Below are 21,236 nucleotides of genomic sequence, written 5' to 3' on the forward strand. Positions count from 1 at the left end.
AGATTCATATGATAGCATTTTAAACATTATTCCCAATAACGTTAATTTTACTTTCTTCTCCCTTTGTCTTTGTTCTCTTCAAGACTGGAGGATGGTTTCACTGGTGCGCTCATCCAGGCACCCAGTCATCTGAGTGTTAACAATCAATGTTGGCAAGCAATTGGACTAAGGGGCCATCTCTGCCCAGCCCAATAATTATCGCCGAAGAGCACATTTGTTCTCTTGCAGTAGGAGCTATTGCCGAGTGACTGTAGTAGTGGTGTTCCTTTTGTACTATCTGCTGAGAGTTTTACCAGGATCTGAGCAAAATAAAGAAATTAGCTCTCTATTTTTTTCTTCTTGGTCACTTAGCCACTATCACTGCCAGTCATCAGGCCACTGGACACAATGGACTGACTCTGGATTGGAAATTTTTAAAGGATGCATTACAAATTGCAGTCTGAAAAGCTCATTCATAAACAAAGGTTTATTTCACAAAGGAGACTGCAACATTAGATACAAGCTACCAAAATAAGCCAAAGTACAGCGTAGGCAGTAAGATTATAGAACTCAGTCCATTATCTATCTTTCCTGTGCCACTAAGAGCCTAAACATTTGCATTCTGTACAACAGCCAAAACATTTGAGAAATTGTATCTGGCTCTTTAACTGGCAAACCTGTTATTGCTGAGATAAATAAAACTAACCTACAAAACACAAGTCAGAATCTCTCTAAGATTAAGATGCTTGTACTGAACAGGGGTCCCTAGAAAAAAGTATTTTTTTTGGTGTATGCAGGTCTTAACACCCAATGCGATTGGGTATCTATGCAGGCAAGTCTCAAACTGAGGTATGGGAAATAGGCATTATTCGAAGAGAGCCAATTGTCTCCATAATGGGTAGAAAACCCCTGGGTGTTGCCAGCATCATACACTTTCACAACCACAGACAAAAACTTCGTACAAGAATGAGAAAATACAAAGGTGGAAAAGTTTGAGAGTCCTTGTAGATGATCCCTTGAGTAGAGATATAGCACCATTTGTGTGTTTGTAGCGACACCAAATCCACTGCTTCTAGTGGAATCTGAGATTCATTAGCAACTATTAAAAGCTAGCCCTGGCCATTCTGCTTCCGGTTATTCTGGTCTTTTACAGTACAGTTGACACAGATATAGTCCTCCTTTTCTGCTGTTTCTGAAGAAACACCCACACAGATCTGGTGGAACCACTGGTTGCAGCTGCCGTCACACTGGACCCAGTCAACCTATATAAAAAGGAAAAATTGTTTACTGGCAGCATCACTGTAATCCAACTTCATCATTCCATTAACGTCTGCGTTTTGTTGGGAAAAAGCTGAATTTAGTGAAGGGTTATGTTTTCACCAGTAAATAAATTATTGCAAAGTTTCTCTAGTTCTTTTTTTTTTCAGATTTCCATGTCAATTTACTGATTGAGACATGTTTGCAATTCATACTCCAAGGGGCGAATTTTAGGATATGTTGCGCCCAGCTTGTATGTGGATACGGACAGAAATGAGAAGCAATGAACCATGAAATTCGCTGAAATCAGGTGCTTCATCACTTCTGTTTTGTACCCTGCTGGATCAGGTCGAGGGCAAGTGATTAAAATATACACCTAAACTAAGTGAGAACGTAATTGAAGCAAGCTGGACCCCAAATCCAAAGATTGTATGGAAACGTGTAACAGAGTTGCTGAGCAGACCTCCAGACAGAAAGTTACTGAAAGGGCCTGAATTTAACACTGAATTTATGTTTCATGGCGAATTTTGAGCCACTGGTGTTTTTCTCCAACTGGCTCTTAACATTATATCACATTATACTGATGGAGGCACTTCTGCCCAAAAGAACCTGTGCCAGCAAAGAACAAAGAACAGTGCAGCACAGGAAACAGGCCCTTCGGCCCTCCAAGCCTGTGCCGCTCCATGGTCCAACTAGACCAATCGTTTGTATCCCTCCATTCCCAGGCTGCTCATGTGACTATCCAGGTAAGTCTTAAATGATGTCAGCGTGTCTGCCTCCAGCACCCTACTTGGCAGCGCATTCCAGGCCCCCACCACCCTCTGTGTAAAAAACATCCCTCTAATATCCAAGTTATACTTCGCCCCTCTCACCTTGAGCCCGTGACCCCTCGTGACCGTCACTTCTGATCTGGGAAAAAGCTTCCCACCGTTCACCCTATCTATCCCCTTCATAATCTTGTACACCTCTATTAGATCTTCCCTCATTCTCCGTCTTTCCAGGGAGAACAACCCCAGTTTACCCAATCTCTCCTCATAGCCAAGACCCTCCATACCAGGCAACATCCTGGTAAACCTTCTCTGCACTCTCTCTAATGCCTCCACATCCTTCTGGTAGTGTGGCGACCAGAACTGGACGAAGTACTCCAAATGTGGCCTAACCAGCGTTCTATACAGCTGCATCATCAGACTCCAGCTTTTATACTCTATACCCCGTCCTATAAAGGCAAGCATACCATATGCCTTCTTCACCACCTTCTCCACCTGTGCTGCCACCTTCAAGGATTTGTGGACTTGCACACCTAGGTCCCTCTGTGTTTCTATACTCTTGGTGGCTCTGCCATTTATTGTATAACTCCTCCCTACATTATTTCTTCCAAAATGCATCACTTCGCATTTATCCGGATTAAATTCCATCTACCACCTCTTTGCCCAATTTTCCAGCCTATCTATATCCTGCTGTATTGCCCGACAATGCTCACCGCTATCCGCAAGTCCAGCCATCTTCGTGTCATCCGCAAACTTGCTGATAACACCAGTTATACCTTCTTCCAAATCATTTATATATATCACAAATAGCAGAGGTCCCAGTACAGAGCCCTGCGGAACACCACTGGTCACAGACCTCCAGCCGGAAAAAGACCCTTCGACCGCGACCCTCTGTCTCCTATGGCCAAGCCAGTTCTCCACCCATCTAGCCACTTCTCCTTGTATCCCATGAGCCTTAACCTTCTTAACCAACCTGCCATGTGGGACTTTGTCAAATGCCTTACTGAAATCCATATAGACGACATCCACGGCCCTTCCTTCGTCAACCGTTTTTGTCACTTCCTCAAAAAACTCCACCAAATTTGTAAGGCACGACCTCCCTCTTACAAAACCATGCTGTCTGTCACTAATGAGATTGTTCCGTTCTAAATGCACATACATCCTGTCCCTAAGAATCCTCTCCAACAACTTCCCTACCACGGACGTCAAGCTCACTGGCCTATAATTTCCCGGGTTATCCCTGCTACCCTTCTTAAACAACGGGACCACATTCGCTATCCTCCAATCCTCAGGGACCTCACCTGTGTCCAAAGAAGCGACAAAGATTTCCGTCAGAGGCCCAGCAATTTCATCCCTCGTCTCCCTGAGCAGTCAAGGATAGATGCCATCAGGCCCTGGGGCTTTGTCAGTTTTAATGTTCCCTAAAAAACCTAACACTTCCTCCCTTGCAATGGAGATTTTCTCTAACGGGTCAACACCTCCCTCTGAGACACTCCCGGTTAACACGCCCCTCTCCTTCGTGAATACCGATGCAAAGTATTCATTTAGGATCTTCCCTATTCCCTTGGGTTCTAAGCATAATTCCCCTCCTTTGTCCCCGAGAGGTCCGATTTTCTCCCTGACAACTCTTTTGTTCCTAACGTATGAATAGAATGCCTTAGGATTCTCCTTAATCCTGCCTGCCAAGAACATCTCGTGACCTCTTTTTGCCCTTCTAACTCCCCGTTTGAGTTCTTTCCTACTCTCTCTGTATTCCTCCAGAGCTCCATCTGTTTTCTGTTGCCTGGACTTAACGTATGCCTCCCTTTTCATTTTAATCAGATCCTCAATTTCCCTGGTTATCCACGGCTCTCGAATCCTACCTTTCCTTTTTACAGGCACATGCCTATCCTGCAGCCTTATCAACTGTTCCTTAAAAGACTCCCACATGCCAGACGCGGACTTAGCCTCGAACATCCTCTCCCAATCAACGTCCACCAATTTCTGCCTAATCCGGCTATAGTTAGCCTTCCCCCAATTTAGCACCCTGCCCATAGGACAGCACTCATCCTTGTCCATTACGATCCTAAAGTTTACAGAGTTGTGGTCACTATTTGCCACATGTTCCCCTACCGAAACTTTGACGACCTGACCGGGCTCATTTCCCAGAACTAGGTCCAGTATAGCCCCCTCTCTAGTCGGGCTATCTACATACTGTTCCAAAGAACCTTCCAGTATGCATTTTACAAATTCCTCCCCATCCGGAACCCCAGCTCTAAGCACTTTCCAGTCTATACCAGGGAAATTAAAGTCCCCCACTACAACAACCCTATTTTTTCTGCACCTATCCAGAATCTCCTGACATATCCTTTCCTCCACTTCCCGTGGGCTTTTGGGTGGTCTGTAGTACACCCCCAGCATAGTGACTGCACTCTTCCTGTTTCTGAGTTCCACCCACAGTGACTCAGTACATGACATGGAATAAAAGACATAGATGACTATGTGGGGGTAGGAATAGTAAGTTTGCGGATGACACAAAGATTGGCCAGGTTAACAGTGAGGCTGAATGTCTTGGGCTTCAAGATATAGACGGGATGGTCCAATGGGCAAGTAAGATGCAAATAGAATTTAACCCTGAAAAGTATGAGGTGGTACACTTTGGAAGGAGTAATTTGACAAGGAAGTATTCAATGAACAGCATGGCACAAGGAAGTTCTGTGGGCCTTGGCATGTTTGTCCATAGGTCTCTGATGGAGTTAGGGCATGTTAGTAGGGTGGTGAAAAAGACATATGGAACACTTGCCTTTATCATTTGAGGCATAGATTACAAAAGCAGGCAAATCATATTGGAGTTGTATAGAACTTTGGTGAGGCCACAGCTAGAGTACTGTGTGTAGTTCTGGTTGTCACATTATGGGAAGGATGTGATTGCACTGGAGGGGGTGCAGATGAGATTCACCAGGATGGAATATTTAAGTTATGAAGAGAGGTTTGATAGGCAGTTTTCGTTGGAGCAGAGGACTGAGGGGTGACCTGATCAAGGTGGATACAGAGTGGATAAGGAGCAGTTGTTCCCCTTATTTGAAGAATCAAAGTCACGAGAGGACATAAGTTCAAGGTGAGGGGCAGGAGGTTTAGGGGGGATGTGAGGAAAAACACTTTTACCCCAGAGGGTGGTGATGGTCTGGAATGCACTGCCTGGGAGAGTGGGAGAGGCATGTTGCCTCACATCCTTTAAAAAGTATCTGGATGAGCATTTGGCACGTCATAATATTTAAGGCTATGGGCCAACTGCTGGTCAATGGGATCAGGTGGGAGGTCAGATGTTTCTCATGTGTCAGTGCAGACTTGATGGGCCAAAGAGTCTCGTCTGAGCTCTATCATGCCATTAGCACTTGGCATGTTTTAACATTCAAGGCTATGGGCCAAGTGCTGGTAAACTGGATTCGAAGGGAGATCAGGTGTTTCTCACTTGTCAGTGCAGACTCAATGGGCCTCACCTTGAACCTATGACCCCTCGTGAACGTCACCACCGACCTGGGAAAAAGCTTCCCACTGTTCACCCTATCTATGCCTTTCATAATTTTATACACCTCTATTAGGTCTCCCCTCATCCTCCGTCTTTCCAGTGAGAACAACCCCAGTTTACCCAATCTCTCCTCATAACTAAGCCCTTCCATACCAGGCAACATCCTGGTATGCACTCTCTCTAAAGCCTCCACGTCCTTCTGGTAGTGTGGCGACCAGAACTGGACGCAGTATTCCAAATGCGGCTGAACCAACGTTCTATACATCTGCAACATCAGACGCCAACTTTTATACTCTATGCCCCGTCCTATAAAGGCAAGCATGCCATATGCCTTCTTCACCAGCTTCTCCACCTGTGACGTCACCTTCAAGAATCTGTGGACTTGCTCACCCAGGTCCCTCTGCATATCTACCCCCTTTATGGCAGCAGTTTAAGACACGACACACTACCACCTTCTCGAAGGCATTGAGGGTTGCGCAGTGACTTGATTTTGCCAGCAGCACACATATTCCATCAACAAAAAGTGATTTTAAACAAAGTTTCAGTGAATGTAGAGTATTGTTGGCTAGGCCAGCATTTTTTGCCCATAGAGCATTGGTGATATCAGGAAAAAATAGAATAAAAATAAAAGTTAATGGCACCACATCTGAATTTGCAAAGCTTTCTGAAAAAAGAAGAATTAATAGCGCAAATGGATTCATGCTAACAACCATGTTGGAGATGTGGTTGCAGAATTACCAAGTTATTTTGAGTTTCTTTTAAGTGTCCAGTTATAACCTCCTTAATGACTGATACCAACACTTTCTCCAAGAAGACATCAAACTATCTGGCTTATAGTTTCCTGCTTTCTGAATCCCTTTCTTCTTGAATTTTGAAAAATGAACACCAACCCATCTACTACTTCATTAGCCACCTCTTTTAAGACCCTAGAAAGAAGTCCACCAGGACCCGAAGACTTGTCAGCCCTCAGCTCCATTAATTTGCTCAGTACAACTTCTCGAATGATTGCAATTTCATCAAGTTCCACTCCCCCTTCAATCTCTTTGATTTCCAGCTATTCCTGGAATGTTTTTGTATCCTCTATAGTGAAGACAGAAGCAAAATGTCTGTTAATTTCATCTGCCATTTCCTTATTTACTATTAACTCACCCTCCTCACTCACCAGAGGACCTACACTCATTTTACTTTTTTTTCCTTTAGGGTCCTTCTCTAACTTAGAATCCTTACATAGAATCCTTAACAGCGCAGGAGGAGCCATTTGGCCCATTGAGCCTGCACCGACAACAATCCCACCCAGGCCCCGTCAACCTAACCCACGCATCTTCAGAGCGTGGGAGGAAACCGGAACACCCGGAGGAAACCGACGCAGACACAGGGACAAGGTGCAAACTCCACCCAAACATCTTCAGTTAACCACGAATGGTGATTCCTCCTCTTAGACCTTTTCTTTTTAGTAGGAGTATACTTGTTCTGAAATATCCCTTTAAATATCTGCCACTGCTTCTCTATTGACCTATCCACTATCCTAGTATCCCAGTTCATTTTAGCTAGCTCAGCTTTCATGCTCACATAGTTGCCCTTATTTAAGTTTAAAATACTTGCCTTGGCTTAAAGTTTTAAAGTTTATTTACTAGTGTCACAAATAGGCTTATATTAAGACTGCAATTAAGTTATTGTGAAAATCGTCACACTCAGGCGCCTGTTCGGGTACACTGAGGGAGAATTTAACATGGCCAATGCACCTAACCAGCTCATCTTTCGGACTGTGGGAAGAAACCAGAGCACCCAGAGGAAAGCAACGCAGACACGGGGGAACATGCAGACTCCACAGACAGTGATCCAAGCCGCAAATCGAACCCAGGTCTCTGGCGCTGTGAGGCAACAGTGCTAACCACTGTGCCAGCCCACTCTTCTCCCTTTGAAACTGGAGTAAAATTCAATCATATTGCGATCGCTACTAAGTGGGGGTGCCTTCACGCTGAGGTCATTAATTAATCCTGTCACGTGACAAAATACTTAGTTTGGTTCCAGAAACTGTCTCAGGAATTGTCTTGAAACATTCTATGAACTTCTCATCCAGGCTCCAGTCTGATTTTTCCGGTTTATGTGTAGATTAAAATCACCCATGATTATTGCCATCCCTTTATTACAAGCATCCAATATTTTTTCCTGTATATTTTGTCTTACATTCAGGTTACTGATAAAGGGGCCTGGAGAGAGACTTCTTTCCTCTATTTTTCCTCAACTCCACCTAAAACAGATTCTACATCTTGTGATATTAGTGTACCTTGAAGAAATGTATTTTTTCTTAAATCATGTTCCTTGCAGCTATCAGCAGCTTTTTCTTTCATTGTTGCTGGGTTGGCTGCTAGAAGTCCGTTGATTGCTGCTTCAATGGTTTAATTGGGGGTTTGTTTATTTTTACTCTGGGCCTCAGGTACTTTCTGGGATTTTTTTATGACCTTGCATTGTGAGGGAAGATTGATTGACAAGTCAAAGTCAGGTGGTTCCTCCCTAGAAAAATCTAAGGAATCATTTTCAGTTTTAGTTTATTTTTCCCAATTTATTTGCCCTATGCCAATTTGCACATGGCTCAGGTAATAATCCAAAGACTTCTCATACTGACTGTGCAGAACCTCTTTCCTTGTTCTGTCCATGTTGTCAGTAGTTACATGGACAATGACAAAGTAAGAACTTGGGCCCAAATCCTCTGGTCTGCAGACTGCTGGAGATTGGATGCATGTTGGGTGTTACGCATAGGATCCAATGGAAGTCCTGACACACATACATACATGAGAATTGTTTGGGAAATTTTAAACTTCAAATGGGCTCATTTCCTACTGTCTGGGACCCTTTGCAAATGTCTCCTATCCTGAGCTTTGAGTAGAGACTTCGGCTACCAGCATACTTACCCAGGAAATGTTAGTTTAGTATCTAATTTAACAGCTGCACAACACAACCGAGCGCCACAACCGAAGCCCCCAGTCACCCCCCTCCCAGACTCAACTAACCCCCAACCCGACTGACACCCCTTGACCCAACTACTGTCCCCACACATCCAATTAACTCCACTGACCTGACTAATCCCCCAAACACCTGACCACCCCACTACAGCCACGCAACATTCCTCCCAGACTGAACGCCTCCCTGACCACCTGACTGCACCCCCAACCAACCCATTAATCCACTCAACTATTCACCCATTTATGCATCTACTCACACATCCATTCATTAAAATAAATGGACCTTACCCGAGTATGGCAGCTAGTGCCATAAAAATGGGGTATATCTCCATTCCTTCAATTATCCTGCACTTGCTAGACTTGCCTGCACAGATTGATATCTGCTTCAGCTAGGATCGAAAGTCCCAGCTGAAAATTGGCAACAGTCAGGTCAGAAACAAGGTCAGTGGCAATGTGGCCAGTACTGCCGCTACCTGGAAGATCTGGCAAAATGGAAAGGGGGGTTGCCGTAATAATAAAGAATGGGAATAAAGATAGAGGTGAGAAAAGATCTCGGAGGTAATTCTCCCAAAAAAATTCCAAGTGCTGAATTGGCAGGAAAAATGGTGTAATTCACGATTGTTATTTCAGTGGGAGTTCAGACAAGAATCTCCCACACGCTGTGCAATGCAGAGGTCACAATCGGGAATATCACTAAAAGCTTGGGGGGGCCTATTCAGACCGGGGTCTGACAGTTCCAGAACTCTGCGCATGCACAGTGGCCCTGAACTGGCAGCCTGTGTTTTGCTGGCCAGCTTGATCACTGACCCTCAGTCTGCCCCTCCACCCCCCCCCCCCCCCCCCCCCCACTGTGGCCCCCACAAGCATTCCCGGGTCAGCCCCGTCCAAGAGTGCTCCGATCTCCAGCAACACCCCCCCCTCCCAAGCAGTGATGATCTCCCCCCATCAGGGGGTGCCATTAGCAGCCTTTCCCTTTGTTTCTGTGGCTATGACTCACCTTTCATTCCCTCACCCAACAGTATAAATATCTCCCACTTTATATGCCTTTTAGCTTTGACAAAGGGTCATCTGGACTCGAAACATCAGCTCTTTTCTTTCCTTATAGATGCTGCCAGACCTTTCGAGATTTCCCAGTATTTTCTCTTTTGGTTTCCAGCATCTGCAGTAATTTGCTTTTTTTTCCCTACCACAAAATAGTTCAGGCCAAAACTTTGTCTGATTTCAAGAAGAAATTAGAAATAGCTCTTGGGACTAAAGGGATCAAGGGAAATCGGGGGAAGGGAAGCAGGATATTGAATTTGATGATCAGCCATGATCATAATGAATGGTGGAGCAGGCCAAATGACCCAATCCTGCCTCTAGGTTCTATGTTTCTCTTCAATCTATCCTCATAACTGAAGTTTCTAATCTCTGGAACCATTCTTGTAAATCTCTTTTGCACTCTCTCCAATGTGTTCACATCTTTCCTATAGGGTATAACTGTACTCAATATTCCAGCTGAGATCTAACTAGTGTATAAGTCCCTCCTTGTTTTTGTACTCTATGCCCCTATTAATAAAACCCAAAATACTATATGCTTCAAAGTACTATATCTCTTCACCTGACCTGCCACATTCAATGATCTATGCACGTGTACACCCAGGTCCCTCTGCTCCTGAACCTCGTTAAGAATTTTACCCCTTATTTCATTTCGTCTTTGTGCGGGGGTGGTCGTGTCTCACGAACTTGATTGAGCTTTTTGAGGAAATGACAAAGATGAATGATATGGGAAGGGTGGTGGATGTTGTCTCCATGGACTTGAACAAGGCCTTTGACAAGGTCTCCCATGGCAGGCTGATACAGAAGGTGAAGTCACATGGGATCTGTGGTGAGTTTGTGAGATAGATACAGGACTGAAGACAGAGAATAGCAGTGGAAGGGTGTTTTTCTGACTGAAGATCTGTGATCAGTGGTGTTCCACAGGGATCAGTGCTGGGAACCCTGTTGTTTGTAATATATGTAAATGATTTGGAGGAGAATGTAGGTGGTCTACAGTAAATGGCAGAATCATTAGAAGCATTAGCATACAGAGGGATCGAGGTGCACAGGTCCACAGTTTCCTGAAAACGGCAAGACAGGTGGATAAGGTGGTCGAGGGTTGTAATCTCAGAATTACTCCCTGTGCCATGTGCCAGTGAGGCTAGAAATAGGAAGATAGTACAGCTCAACACGTGGCTAAGCAGCTGGTGTAGGAGGGAGGGTTTCTGATATCTGGACCAATGGGATCTCTTCTGGGGCCGGTGGGACCTGTACAAGAAGGATGGGGTGCATCTAAACTGGAAGGGCATAAATATTCTGGCCGGGAGGTTTGCTAGTGTCACGTGGGAGGATTTAAACTAGTTTTGCAGGAGTATGGGAATAAAGAACAAAGAAAGAACAAAGAACAAAGAACAGTACAGCACAGGAAACAGGCCCTTCGGCCCTCCAAGCCTGTGCCGCTCCTTGGTCCAACTAGACCAATCGTTTGTATCCCTCCATTCCCAGGCTGCTCATGTGACTATCCAGGTAAGTCTTAAACGATGTCAGCGTGCCTGCCTCCATCAAAGCAGAGGTGAATTAACTGAAGGGGAACTAGAGAGTAGAGCCAGTAAGACTCAGAGGAAGAGCAGGTAGGGTGTGGTTGCTAACCAACGAGGGTCTAATGGACTAAAGTGCATTTGTTTGAATGTGAGAAGTGTAACAGGGAAGGCAGATGAATTTAGAGCTTGGATTAGTACTTGGAACTATGTTGTTGTTGCCATTATAGAGACTTGGTTAAGAGAACTACAGGATTGGCAGCTCCAGGATACAGATATTTCAGGCAGGATAGAGGGGGATGTAAAAGGGGTGGTGGAGTTGCACAACTGGTTAAGGAGAATATCACAGCTGGAATGCGGGAGGATACCTCGGAGGGCTCATACAGCGAGGCAATATGGGTAGAGCTCAGGAATAGGAAAGGTGTGGTCACAATGTTGGGGGTTTACTATAGGCCTCCCAACAGCCAGCGGGAGATAGAGGAACAGATAGGTAGGCAGATTTTGGCAAGGTGTAAAAATAACAGGGTTGCTGTTGTGGGTGATTTTAACTTCCCCTATATTGACTCGGACTCACTTAGTGCTCGGGGCGTGGATGGGGCGAGTTTGTAAGGAGCATCCAGGAGGGTTTCTTGAAACAGAATGCAGATAGTCCAACCAGGGAATGGGCCATACTTGACCAGTATTGGAGAATTGAGCCTGGCCAGGTGGTCAACATTTAAGTTGGGGAGCAGTTCAGCAACAGTGACCACAATTCAGTAAGCTTTAAGGTACTGATGGATAAAGATAAGTGTAGTCCTCAGCTGAAGGTGCTAAATTGGCAGAAGGCTAATTACAACAATATTAGGCAGGAACTGAAGAATGTAGATTAGGGTCAGATGTTTGAGGGCAAATCAACATCTGGCATGTGGGAGGCATTCAAGTGTAAGTTAATAGGAATTCAGGACTGGCGCATTCCTGTAAGGGGGAAAGATAAGTACAGCAAGTTTCAGGAACCTTGGATAACGAGAGATATTGTGAGCCTCGTCAAAGAAAGGAAGCATTTGTCAAGGCTAATTGGAGGCTGAGAACACACGAAGCAAGTATGGAATACAAGGAAAGTAGAAAGAAACTTAAGCAAGGAATCAGAAGGGCTAAAAGGGGTCACGAAAAGTCATTGGCCAGCAGGATTAAAGAAAATCCCAAGGCTTCTTATACATATATAAAGAGTAAGAGAGTAGCCAGGGAGAGGGTTGGCCCACTCAAGAACAGGGGAGGGAATCTATGTGTGGAGCCAGAGGAAATGGGCGAGGTATTAAATGAATACTTTGCGTCAGTGGATGATGAGTCTGGGGAAGGGTATGTACATAGTTTGGGTCATGTTGAGATCAATAAGGAAGTATTGGGGGTCTTGAAAAGCATTAACGTAGACAAGTCCCCAGGGCCTGATGGGATATACCCAGAATACTGAGAGAGGCAAGGGAGGAAATTGCTGGGGCCTTGAGAGAAATCTTTGTACCCTGACTGGCTACAGGGGAGGTCCCAGAGTTTGGAGAATAACCAATGCTGTTCCTTTTTTAAGGGTAGCAAGGGTAATCCAGGTAATTACAGGCTGGTGAGCCTTACGTCAGTGGTAGGGAAATTATTGGAGAGGATTCTTCAAGACAGGATTTACTCCCACTTGGAACTAAGTGGACATATTCGTGAGAGGCAACATGGTTTTGTTAAAGGGAGGTCATGTCTCACTAACTTGATCAAGTTTTTTGAAGAAATGACGAAGGTGATTGATAAGGGTAGGGCAGTGGATGTTGTCTACATGGACTTCAGTAAGGCCTTTGACAAGGTCCCTCATGATAGACTGGTACAGAAGGTGAAGTCACACTGGATCAAAGGTGAGCTGGCAAGATGGATACAGAACTGGTTCCGTCATAGAAGATAGAGGGTAGCAGTGGAAGGGTGCGTTTCTGAATGGAGGGCTGTGATGAGGGATCAGTGCTGGCACTTTTGCTGTTTGTATTTTATATATATATATATATTATATATATTAAAATGATTTGGAAGAAAATGTAACTGGTTTGATTAGTAAGTTTGCGGATGACACAAAGGTTGGTGGAATTGCGGATAGCGATGAGGACCGTCGGGAGGATACAGCAGGATGTAGATCGGTTGGAGACTTGGGCGAATAGATGGCAGAGTTTAATCCGGACAAATGTGAGGCAATGCACTTTGGAAGGTCTAATACAGATGGGAAATATACAGTAAATGGCAGAACCCCTTAAGAGTATTGATAGGTAGAGGGATCTGAAAGTGGCAATACAGGTGGAGAAGGTAGTCAAGGAGGCATACAGCATGCTTGCTTTCATCGGCTGGGGCATTGAGTTTAAAAATTGGCAAGTCATGTTGCAGCTTTATAGAACCTTAGTTAGGCCGCATTTGGAATATAGTGTTCAATTCTGGTCGCCACACTACCAGAAGGATGTGGACAAATAGATGGCAGACGGATGTGGAGGTTTGGGGAGGGTACAGAAAAGATTTACCAGGATGTTGCCTGGTATGGGGGGCATTAGCTATGGGGAGAGGTTGCAGAAATATGGTTTGTTCTCATTGGAACGACGATGTTGAGGGATGACCTGATAGAAGTCTACAAGATTATGAAGGGCATGGACAGAGTGGATAGTCAGAAACTTTTTCCCAGGATGGAAGAGGGGGCATAGGTATAAGGTGCGAGAGGGCAAGGTTTAAAAGAGATGTACAAGGCAAGTTTTGTTTACACAGAGGGTGGTGGGTGCCTGGAACACGCTGCCAAGGGTGCTAGTGGAAGTGGATGCGATAGTGACTGTTTTGGTGAAATTAAAGCGATGGACACAAAATGGTTACCTGGCACACAAAATGGACTCTGGGAAGGGACATTAAAAGGCACTGACTTTGGACACAGACATTATACAAAGCGTTAAAACCTGCAGTATCTGAATTGCTGCAGGAAACTGGTCAGACCTGGGGCACTTTAAAACTTGAGATAAAGAGCAGACCCAGAACAATGAGTTTGATAACAAGATCAGCCACTGATGGGGACATAAATGCATAAATGTAACGAGATCAGCCACTGATGGGACATAAATACATAAATGTATGTATATCGAAACCAGTCATTGATAAAGGACATAACTGCATGAATGTATCCATTCTATGTACAATGATGTGTTAACTGTCGATCTACTCAACTTGTAACGATGTGTTAACGGCTAATGTCCGTACTGCCTATTGTCTAAAAGGCATAAAAGATGCTCAACTACCATTGTGTAGTTGAGAAGGTAGCTGCCAAGTACTGCGGAGTACCAGTGCTTTCTCCCAAAGCTTTGTCCGAAATAAAACTGTTTTGTTGAACCTCCAAGTCTGACTCCGAAGTGGTAAATGTCCCACAACAGTGACTTTTAAGGGACGTCTGGATAGATACATGAATAAGAACAAAGAACAGTACAGCACAGGAAACAGGCCCTTCGGCCCTCCAAGCCTGTGCCGCTCCATGGTCCAACTAGACCAATCGTTTGTATCCCTCCATTCCCAGGCTGCTCATGTGACTATCCAGGTAAGTCTTAAACGATGTCAGCGTGCCTGCCTCCACCACCCTACTTGGCAGCGCATTCCAGGCCCCCACCACCCTCTGTGTAAAAAATGTCCCTCTGATGTCTGAGTTATACTTCGCCCCTCTCAGCTTGAGCCCGTGACCCCTCGTGATCGTCACCTCCGACCTGGGAAAAAGCTTCCCACTGTTCACCCTATCTATACCCTTCATAATCTTGCATACCTCTATTAGATCTCCCCTCATTCTCCGTCTTTCCAAGGAGAACAACCCCAGTCTACCCAATCTCTCCTCATAGCTAAGACCCTCCATACCAGGCAACATCCTGGTAAACCTTCTCTGCACTCTCTCCAATGCCTCCACGTCCTTCTGGTAGTGCGGCGACCAGAACTGGACGCAGTACTCCAAATGTGGCTTAACCAGCGTTCTATACAGCTGCATCATCAGACTCCAGCTTTTATACTCTATACCCCGTCCTATAAAGGCAAGCATACCATATGCCTTCTTCACCACCTTCTCCACCTGTGTTGCCACCTTCAAGGATTTGTGGACTTGCACACCTAGGTCCCTCTGTGTTTCTATACTCCTGATGACTCTGCCATTTATTGTATAACTCCTCCCTACATTATTTCTTCCAAAAAGCATCACTTCGCATTTATCCGGATTAAATTACATCTGCCACCTCTCCACCCAATTTTCCAGCCTATCTATATCCTGCTGTATTGCCCGACAATGCTCTTCACTATCCGCAATTCCAGCCATCTTCGTGTCATCCGCAAACTTGCTGATTACACCAGTTACACCTTCTTCCAAATCATTTATATATATCACAAATAGCAGAGGTCCTAGTACAGAGCCCTGTGGAACACCACTGGTCACAGACCTCCAGCCGGAAAAAGACCCTTCGACCACTACCCTCTGTCTCCTATGGCCAAGCCAGTTCTCCACCCATCTAGCCACTTTTCCTTGTATCCCATGAGCCTTAACCTTCTTAACCAACCTGCCATGTGGGACTTTGTCAAATGCCTTACTGAAATCCATATAGACGACATCCACGGCCCTTCCTTCATCAACCGTTTTTGTCACTTCCTCAAAAAACTCCACCAAATTTGTAAGGCACGACCTCACTTGGAGGGAATAGGATGGGAATAGAGGGATATGGTTCCCGGAAGGGTAGGCGGTTCTAGTTCAGACGGGTAGCATGATTGGTGCAGGCTTGGAGGGCCGAAGGGCCTGTTCCTGTGCTGTAATTTTCTTTGTTCTTTGTCAAGAAGGTGTATGACACGGTGGGCGGCACGGTAGCGCAGTGGTTAGCACTGCTGCTTCACAGCTCCAGGGTCCTGGGTTCGATTCCTGGCTCGGGTCACTGTCTGTGTGGAGTTTGCACATTCTCCTCGTGTCTGCGTGGGTTTCCTCCGGGTGCTCCGGTTTCCTCCCACAGTCCAAAGATGTGCGGGTTAGTTTGATTGGCCAGGTTAAAAATTGCCCCTTAGAATCCTAAAATGCGTAGGTTAGAGGGATTAGTGGGTAAATATGTGGGGGTGGGGCCTGGGTGGGATTGTGGTCGGTGCAGACTCGATGGGCCGAATGGCCTCCTTCTGCACTGTAGGGTTTCTATGATTCTATGACATGCTTGCCTTCATCAGTCGGGGTATAGAGTATAAAAATTGGCAAGTCATGTTGCAGCTGTATACAACTTTAGTTTGGCCACATTTGGAATATTGCATACAGTTCTGGTCGCCACACTACCAGGAGGATGTAGAGACTTTGGAGAGGTTACAGAAAAGATTTACCAGGACAGGACGTTGCCAGGTTTGGAAGATATTAGCTATAAGGAGAGATTGGACAAACAGTTTGTTTTCACTTGAACATCAGAGGCTATGGGGCAAGGCAACCTGATAGAAATTTACAAAATTATGAGAGGCATGGATAGTCGAGAGTATTTTTGCCCAGGGTAGAAATGTCAAGGGGACATGGGTTTAAGGTAAAAGGGGGAAAGTTAAAGGAAATGTGAGAGGCCAGTTTTTTTATTTACACAGAGGGTGGTAAGTGCCTGGAAGCGCTGCCACAGAAGATAGTAGAAGCAGATACAATGGCAATATTTAAGAGGCATCTTGAAAGAAACATGAATAGGCAGGGAATAGAAGGATACGAACAGTGTAGAGGCAAAAGGTCTTTAGTTTAGAAAGGTGTCATGTGTTGGCGCAGGCTTGGTGGGCGAACGGCTTGTTCCTGTGCTGTATTGCTCTTTTTGTTTGCCTCTTCATATTCTTCCTACCTAAATGCATCACATCACACTTTTACGCATTGAATTTCATCTGCCATCTATTTGCCCACTCGACCAACTAGTCCATGTCCTTTTGAAGTTCTACACTGTCCTCTTCATAGTTTATAATATTTCCAAATTTTGTGTCATCTGCAGACGAAGATCTAGATAATTAATATATATCAGGAAAAGCAAAGATCCCAATTCCAATTCCTTGGGAACACCACTACAAACCTTCCTCCAGCTCGAAAAATATCCATCAGCTATCACACACTACTTCCCATTAGTCAGCCAATTTTGTATCCATGTTGCTTCTGTCCCTTTTACTCCATGAGCTATAACTATTCTCGCAAGTCTGTGTGGCATTGTCTGCAGCATTACCCTCATCGACCCTTTGTTAACTCCTAAAACGCCAGCTAGTTAGTTAAACACTTTAGTTTCCCCTTTAGAAATCTTTGTTGATTCTTCCAAGTCAACTCACATTTTCCCATGTGACTACTAATTCTATCCCGAATAATTATTTCTAGATTCTTGTCCATTACTGATGTTAAATTGAATGGCCTGTAATTGCTGGGGCTATCCTTACAACCTTTCCTGAACAAGGGCATAACATTTGCAATTCCCCAGTCTTCTTGCATTTCCCCTGAGTCTAGAGAAGACCGGAAGGCTACGGACAACACACCTTCAATTTCCATTCTTACTTCCTTCAATATTCTTGGATGTATCTCATCTTATCCTTGTGCCTTGTCAACTTTCAGTATCGACAATCTATTCAACACTCCCTCCTTACCTATTTTTAATCATTCGAGGGGCAGAATTTCTTCATCTGTCACCATGTCCTGGGTAGCATCTATCTCCTTGGTAAGACGGATGCAAAGTATTCATTGAATACCTCAGCCATGTCCTCTGCCTCCGTGTGTAAATTTCCTTTTAGATTCCTAATCGGCCCTACACCTCCTTTAACCACCCTTTTACTAATTATATACCGATTGAAGACTCTGGGATTCTCCTTTATGTTGGCTGCCAGTATTTTCTCATCATCCATCTTCGCTTCTTAAATGAGGTTTTTCAGCTTCCCTCTGAACCTTCTGTAATCCTCTTGGTTCTCAACTTTATTTTCTACCCGGCAACTATCATAAGTACACTTTTTCTTCCTTATCTGAATTTACATCTCCAGGTAGTTCTGGATTTGGTTGACCTACCTTCTTCTAAGGGCAGTGAGGTGGGCAACAAATACTGACCTTTTTAATGATGCTCACATCGCATAAAAAATAAAATTCAAAAAGTATGACGCAAAAGGTTAATGTGCAAGGTAAGAGCTCATTGAGTTGCTGGTAACATATTAGCATGAATGGCAGATTGGTTAATAGACAGGAGGAAAAAGTAGGGATAAAAGTGGCATTTTCAAGTTGGCACGCTGTAAATAATGGAGTGCTGCAAGGACCAACTATTAACAATCTAAATTAATGTCTTAGATGAAAAGACCAAGAGTACTGCATTCAAAGTTTCTGATGATAATGCTAATTTGGAATGCAAGCAAAAAACTGGATAAAGATAAGTGAGTGGGCAACAGAGTATAATGTGGGATCTGTAAGAACGTTAGTCGTAAGAATGGAAAAGTAAAATATCTTTTAAAAGGCGTGAAATTTGTAAATATTGTTATTCTAAGGTACTTGGGTATATTCACACAAGGAACACAAAGTTGGCTTTGATTTGATTTATTGTCACATGTATTAGCATACAGTGAAAAGTACTGTTTCTTGCGCTATACAAAGCATACCGTTCATAGAGAAGAAAACGAGAGAGTGCAGAATGTAGTGTTACAGTTATAGCTAGGGTGTAGAGAAAGATTAACTTAATGCAGGGTAGGTCCATTCAAAAGTCTAATGGCAGCAGGAAGAAGCTGTTCTTGTGTCGGTTGGTACGTGACCTCAGACTTTTGTATCTTTTTCCCGACGGAAGAAGGTGGAAGAGGAAATGTCCGGGGTGCGTGGGGTCCTTAATTATGCTGGTTGCTTTGCCGAGGCAGCGGGAAGTGTAGACAGAGTCAATGGATGGGAGGCTGGTTTGCGTGATAGACTGGGCTACATTCACGACCTTTTGTAGTTCCTTGCGGTCTTGGGCAGAGCAGGAGCCGTACCAAGCTGTGATACAACCAGAAATAATGCTTTCAATGGTGCATCTGTAAAAGTTGGTGAGAGTCATAGCTGACATGCCAAATTTCCTTAGTCTTCTGAGAAAGTGGAGGCGTTGGTGGACATTCTTAACGATAGTGTTGGCACGGGGGGAGGGGGAGGGGAGTGCAGGACAGGTTGTTGGTGATCTGGGACACCTAAAAACTTGAAGCTCTCCACTCTTTCTACTTCGTGCCTGTTGATGTAGACAGGATGTGGAGATGCCGGCGTTGGACTGGGGTGAACACAGTAAGAGTTTTAACAACACCAGGTTAAAGTCCAACAGGTTTATTTGATAGCAAACACCATTAGCTTTTGGAGCGCTGCTCCTTCATCAGATGGAGTGGAAATGTGCTCTCAAACAGGGCACAGAGACACAAAAATCAAGTTACAGAATACTGATTAGAATGCGAATCCCTACAGCCAGCCAGATCTTAAAGATACAGACAATGTGGGTGGAGGGAGCATTAAGCACAGGTTAAAGAGATGTGTATTGTCTCCAGACAGGACAGCCTGCAAGTCCAGGAGGCAAACTGTGGGGGTTACTGATAATGTGACATAAATGTTGGATTTATGTCACATTATCAGTAACCCCCACAGTTTGCCTCCTGGACTTGCAGGCTGTCCTGTCTGGAGACAATACACATCTCTTTAACCTGTGCTTAATGCTCCCTCCACCCACATTGTCTCTATCTTTAAGATCTGGCTGGCTGTAGGGATTCGCATTCTAATCAGTATTCTGTAACTTGATTTTTGTGTCTCTGTGCCCTGTTTGAGAGCTCATTTCCACTCCATCTGACGAAGGAGCAGCGCTCCGAAAGCTAATGGTGTTTGCTACCAAATAAACCTGTTGGACTTTAACCTGGTGTTGTTAAAACTCTTACGATGTAGACAGGGGCATATTCTCTTCTACGCTTCCTGAAGTCGATGACAATCTCCTTCGTTATGTTGACATTGAGGAAAAGATTATTACCCCCTCAGTTCATCAGATTCTTCATCTCATTCCTGTACTCTGTCTCATCATTGTTTCAGATCCGACCCACTATGGTGGTGTCGTCAGCAAACTTGAAAATCGAGTTGGAGGGGAATTTGGCCACACAGTCATAGGTGTATAAGGAGTATAGTACGTGGCTGAGAACAGGAAACAATACCATACTTTATTGCAAACGGATTGGAGCACAAAAATAAGGCAGTTTTGTACAGCTTTGGGAGTTTAGAAGAATAAAAAGTGATCTTAATGAAACATATCAGATTCTGAGGGGGTTTGACAGGGTAGCTGCTAGGAGGATGTCTGCCCTTGTGGGGAATTAGAACCAGGGACCAATTTCAAAATAACGGTTCTCCCATTGAAGCCTGAGATGAGGAGGAATTTATTTTCTCAAAGAGTTGTTAGGTCTTTAGAATTCTCACCCCAAACAGCAGTGGAGGCTGGGTCATGAAAATATTCAAGGCCAAGTTAGAGAGATTTTTGATCAAGGGTTATGGGAAGCAGGAAGCAATCAAATCAGCCGCGATCTTATTGACTGGCGGAGCCAAATGGCCTACTCATGCTCCTATTTCTTGTGATTACTTAATTTCTTTTCAATGTTCACATTGAACCTGAATGAGCAATAGCTATTTCCCTACTATTTTCCTGCTCTGTCATTGGTCTCAAACCTAGCAGCCCTCTGGCACTAATCCCAAAGTATGTTGTCACTTGCCCCAAACACAATCTTGCATCTCCACATTGCTGGATGTTGCAGTTCCTCTTCCTCTCACAGGAGGAGAGAATGCAAAAAAAACCACATAGTGGGAATGAAAAGCACTTAATGAAAGGATACATTCTTAATAGTTATACATCATCACTGAAGGAGTTGCTGGTTCTTGCTTCCAATATTTACAAATCACATTTCCAAATGAAGTCCCAGTGTGAGAAAAAAAGCAAATAAGTAATGAGAGAAGGAGCAAGTGAGCAAAACAGCCATTAATGTACTCTATTAAAAATTCCCAAGACACCTATGAGTGTTATCAAATAAAATTTGACACAAAGCCATACTGGAGCAATCAGAGCAGATGATCAAATATTGGTCAAAGAGGTATGTTTCAAGGAGGGTATTAGAGAAGGAAGAGAGCGAGAGAGAGCAGAAACGTGAGAATTTCAGAGCTGAGGGTTTTGGCAGTTGAGTCATGGCCACAAATGGCATAGATGTTTAAACAGCCAGCATTGGAGGA

The 21,236-nt window shown here is 44.4% G+C and overlaps 1 protein-coding gene across 2 annotated transcripts in view; it reads right to left on the reverse strand.

Moving 5' to 3' along the window:
• Positions 1–448: 448 nt before the first annotated feature.
• LOC144511903 (lysine-specific demethylase 5B-like) overlaps positions 449–21,236 on the reverse strand; it is a 371,069-nt gene continuing 350,281 nt past the window's right edge. The window contains exon 26 of one of the 2 annotated variants that reach the window (XM_078242346.1): positions 449–1,241. In XM_078242346.1, coding sequence (XP_078098472.1) covers positions 1,089–1,241 — 153 coding nt within the window. In that variant the 3' untranslated portion in view covers positions 449–1,088. Of the gene's footprint in view, positions 1,242–18,555; positions 18,996–21,236 lie in introns of those variants that run through there. The other variant, XM_078242347.1, reaches the window with a different exon arrangement.

Source organism: Mustelus asterias, chromosome 25, assembly GCF_964213995.1.
Source record: "Mustelus asterias chromosome 25, sMusAst1.hap1.1, whole genome shotgun sequence".
Taxonomy (NCBI): domain Eukaryota; kingdom Metazoa; phylum Chordata; class Chondrichthyes; order Carcharhiniformes; family Triakidae; genus Mustelus; species Mustelus asterias.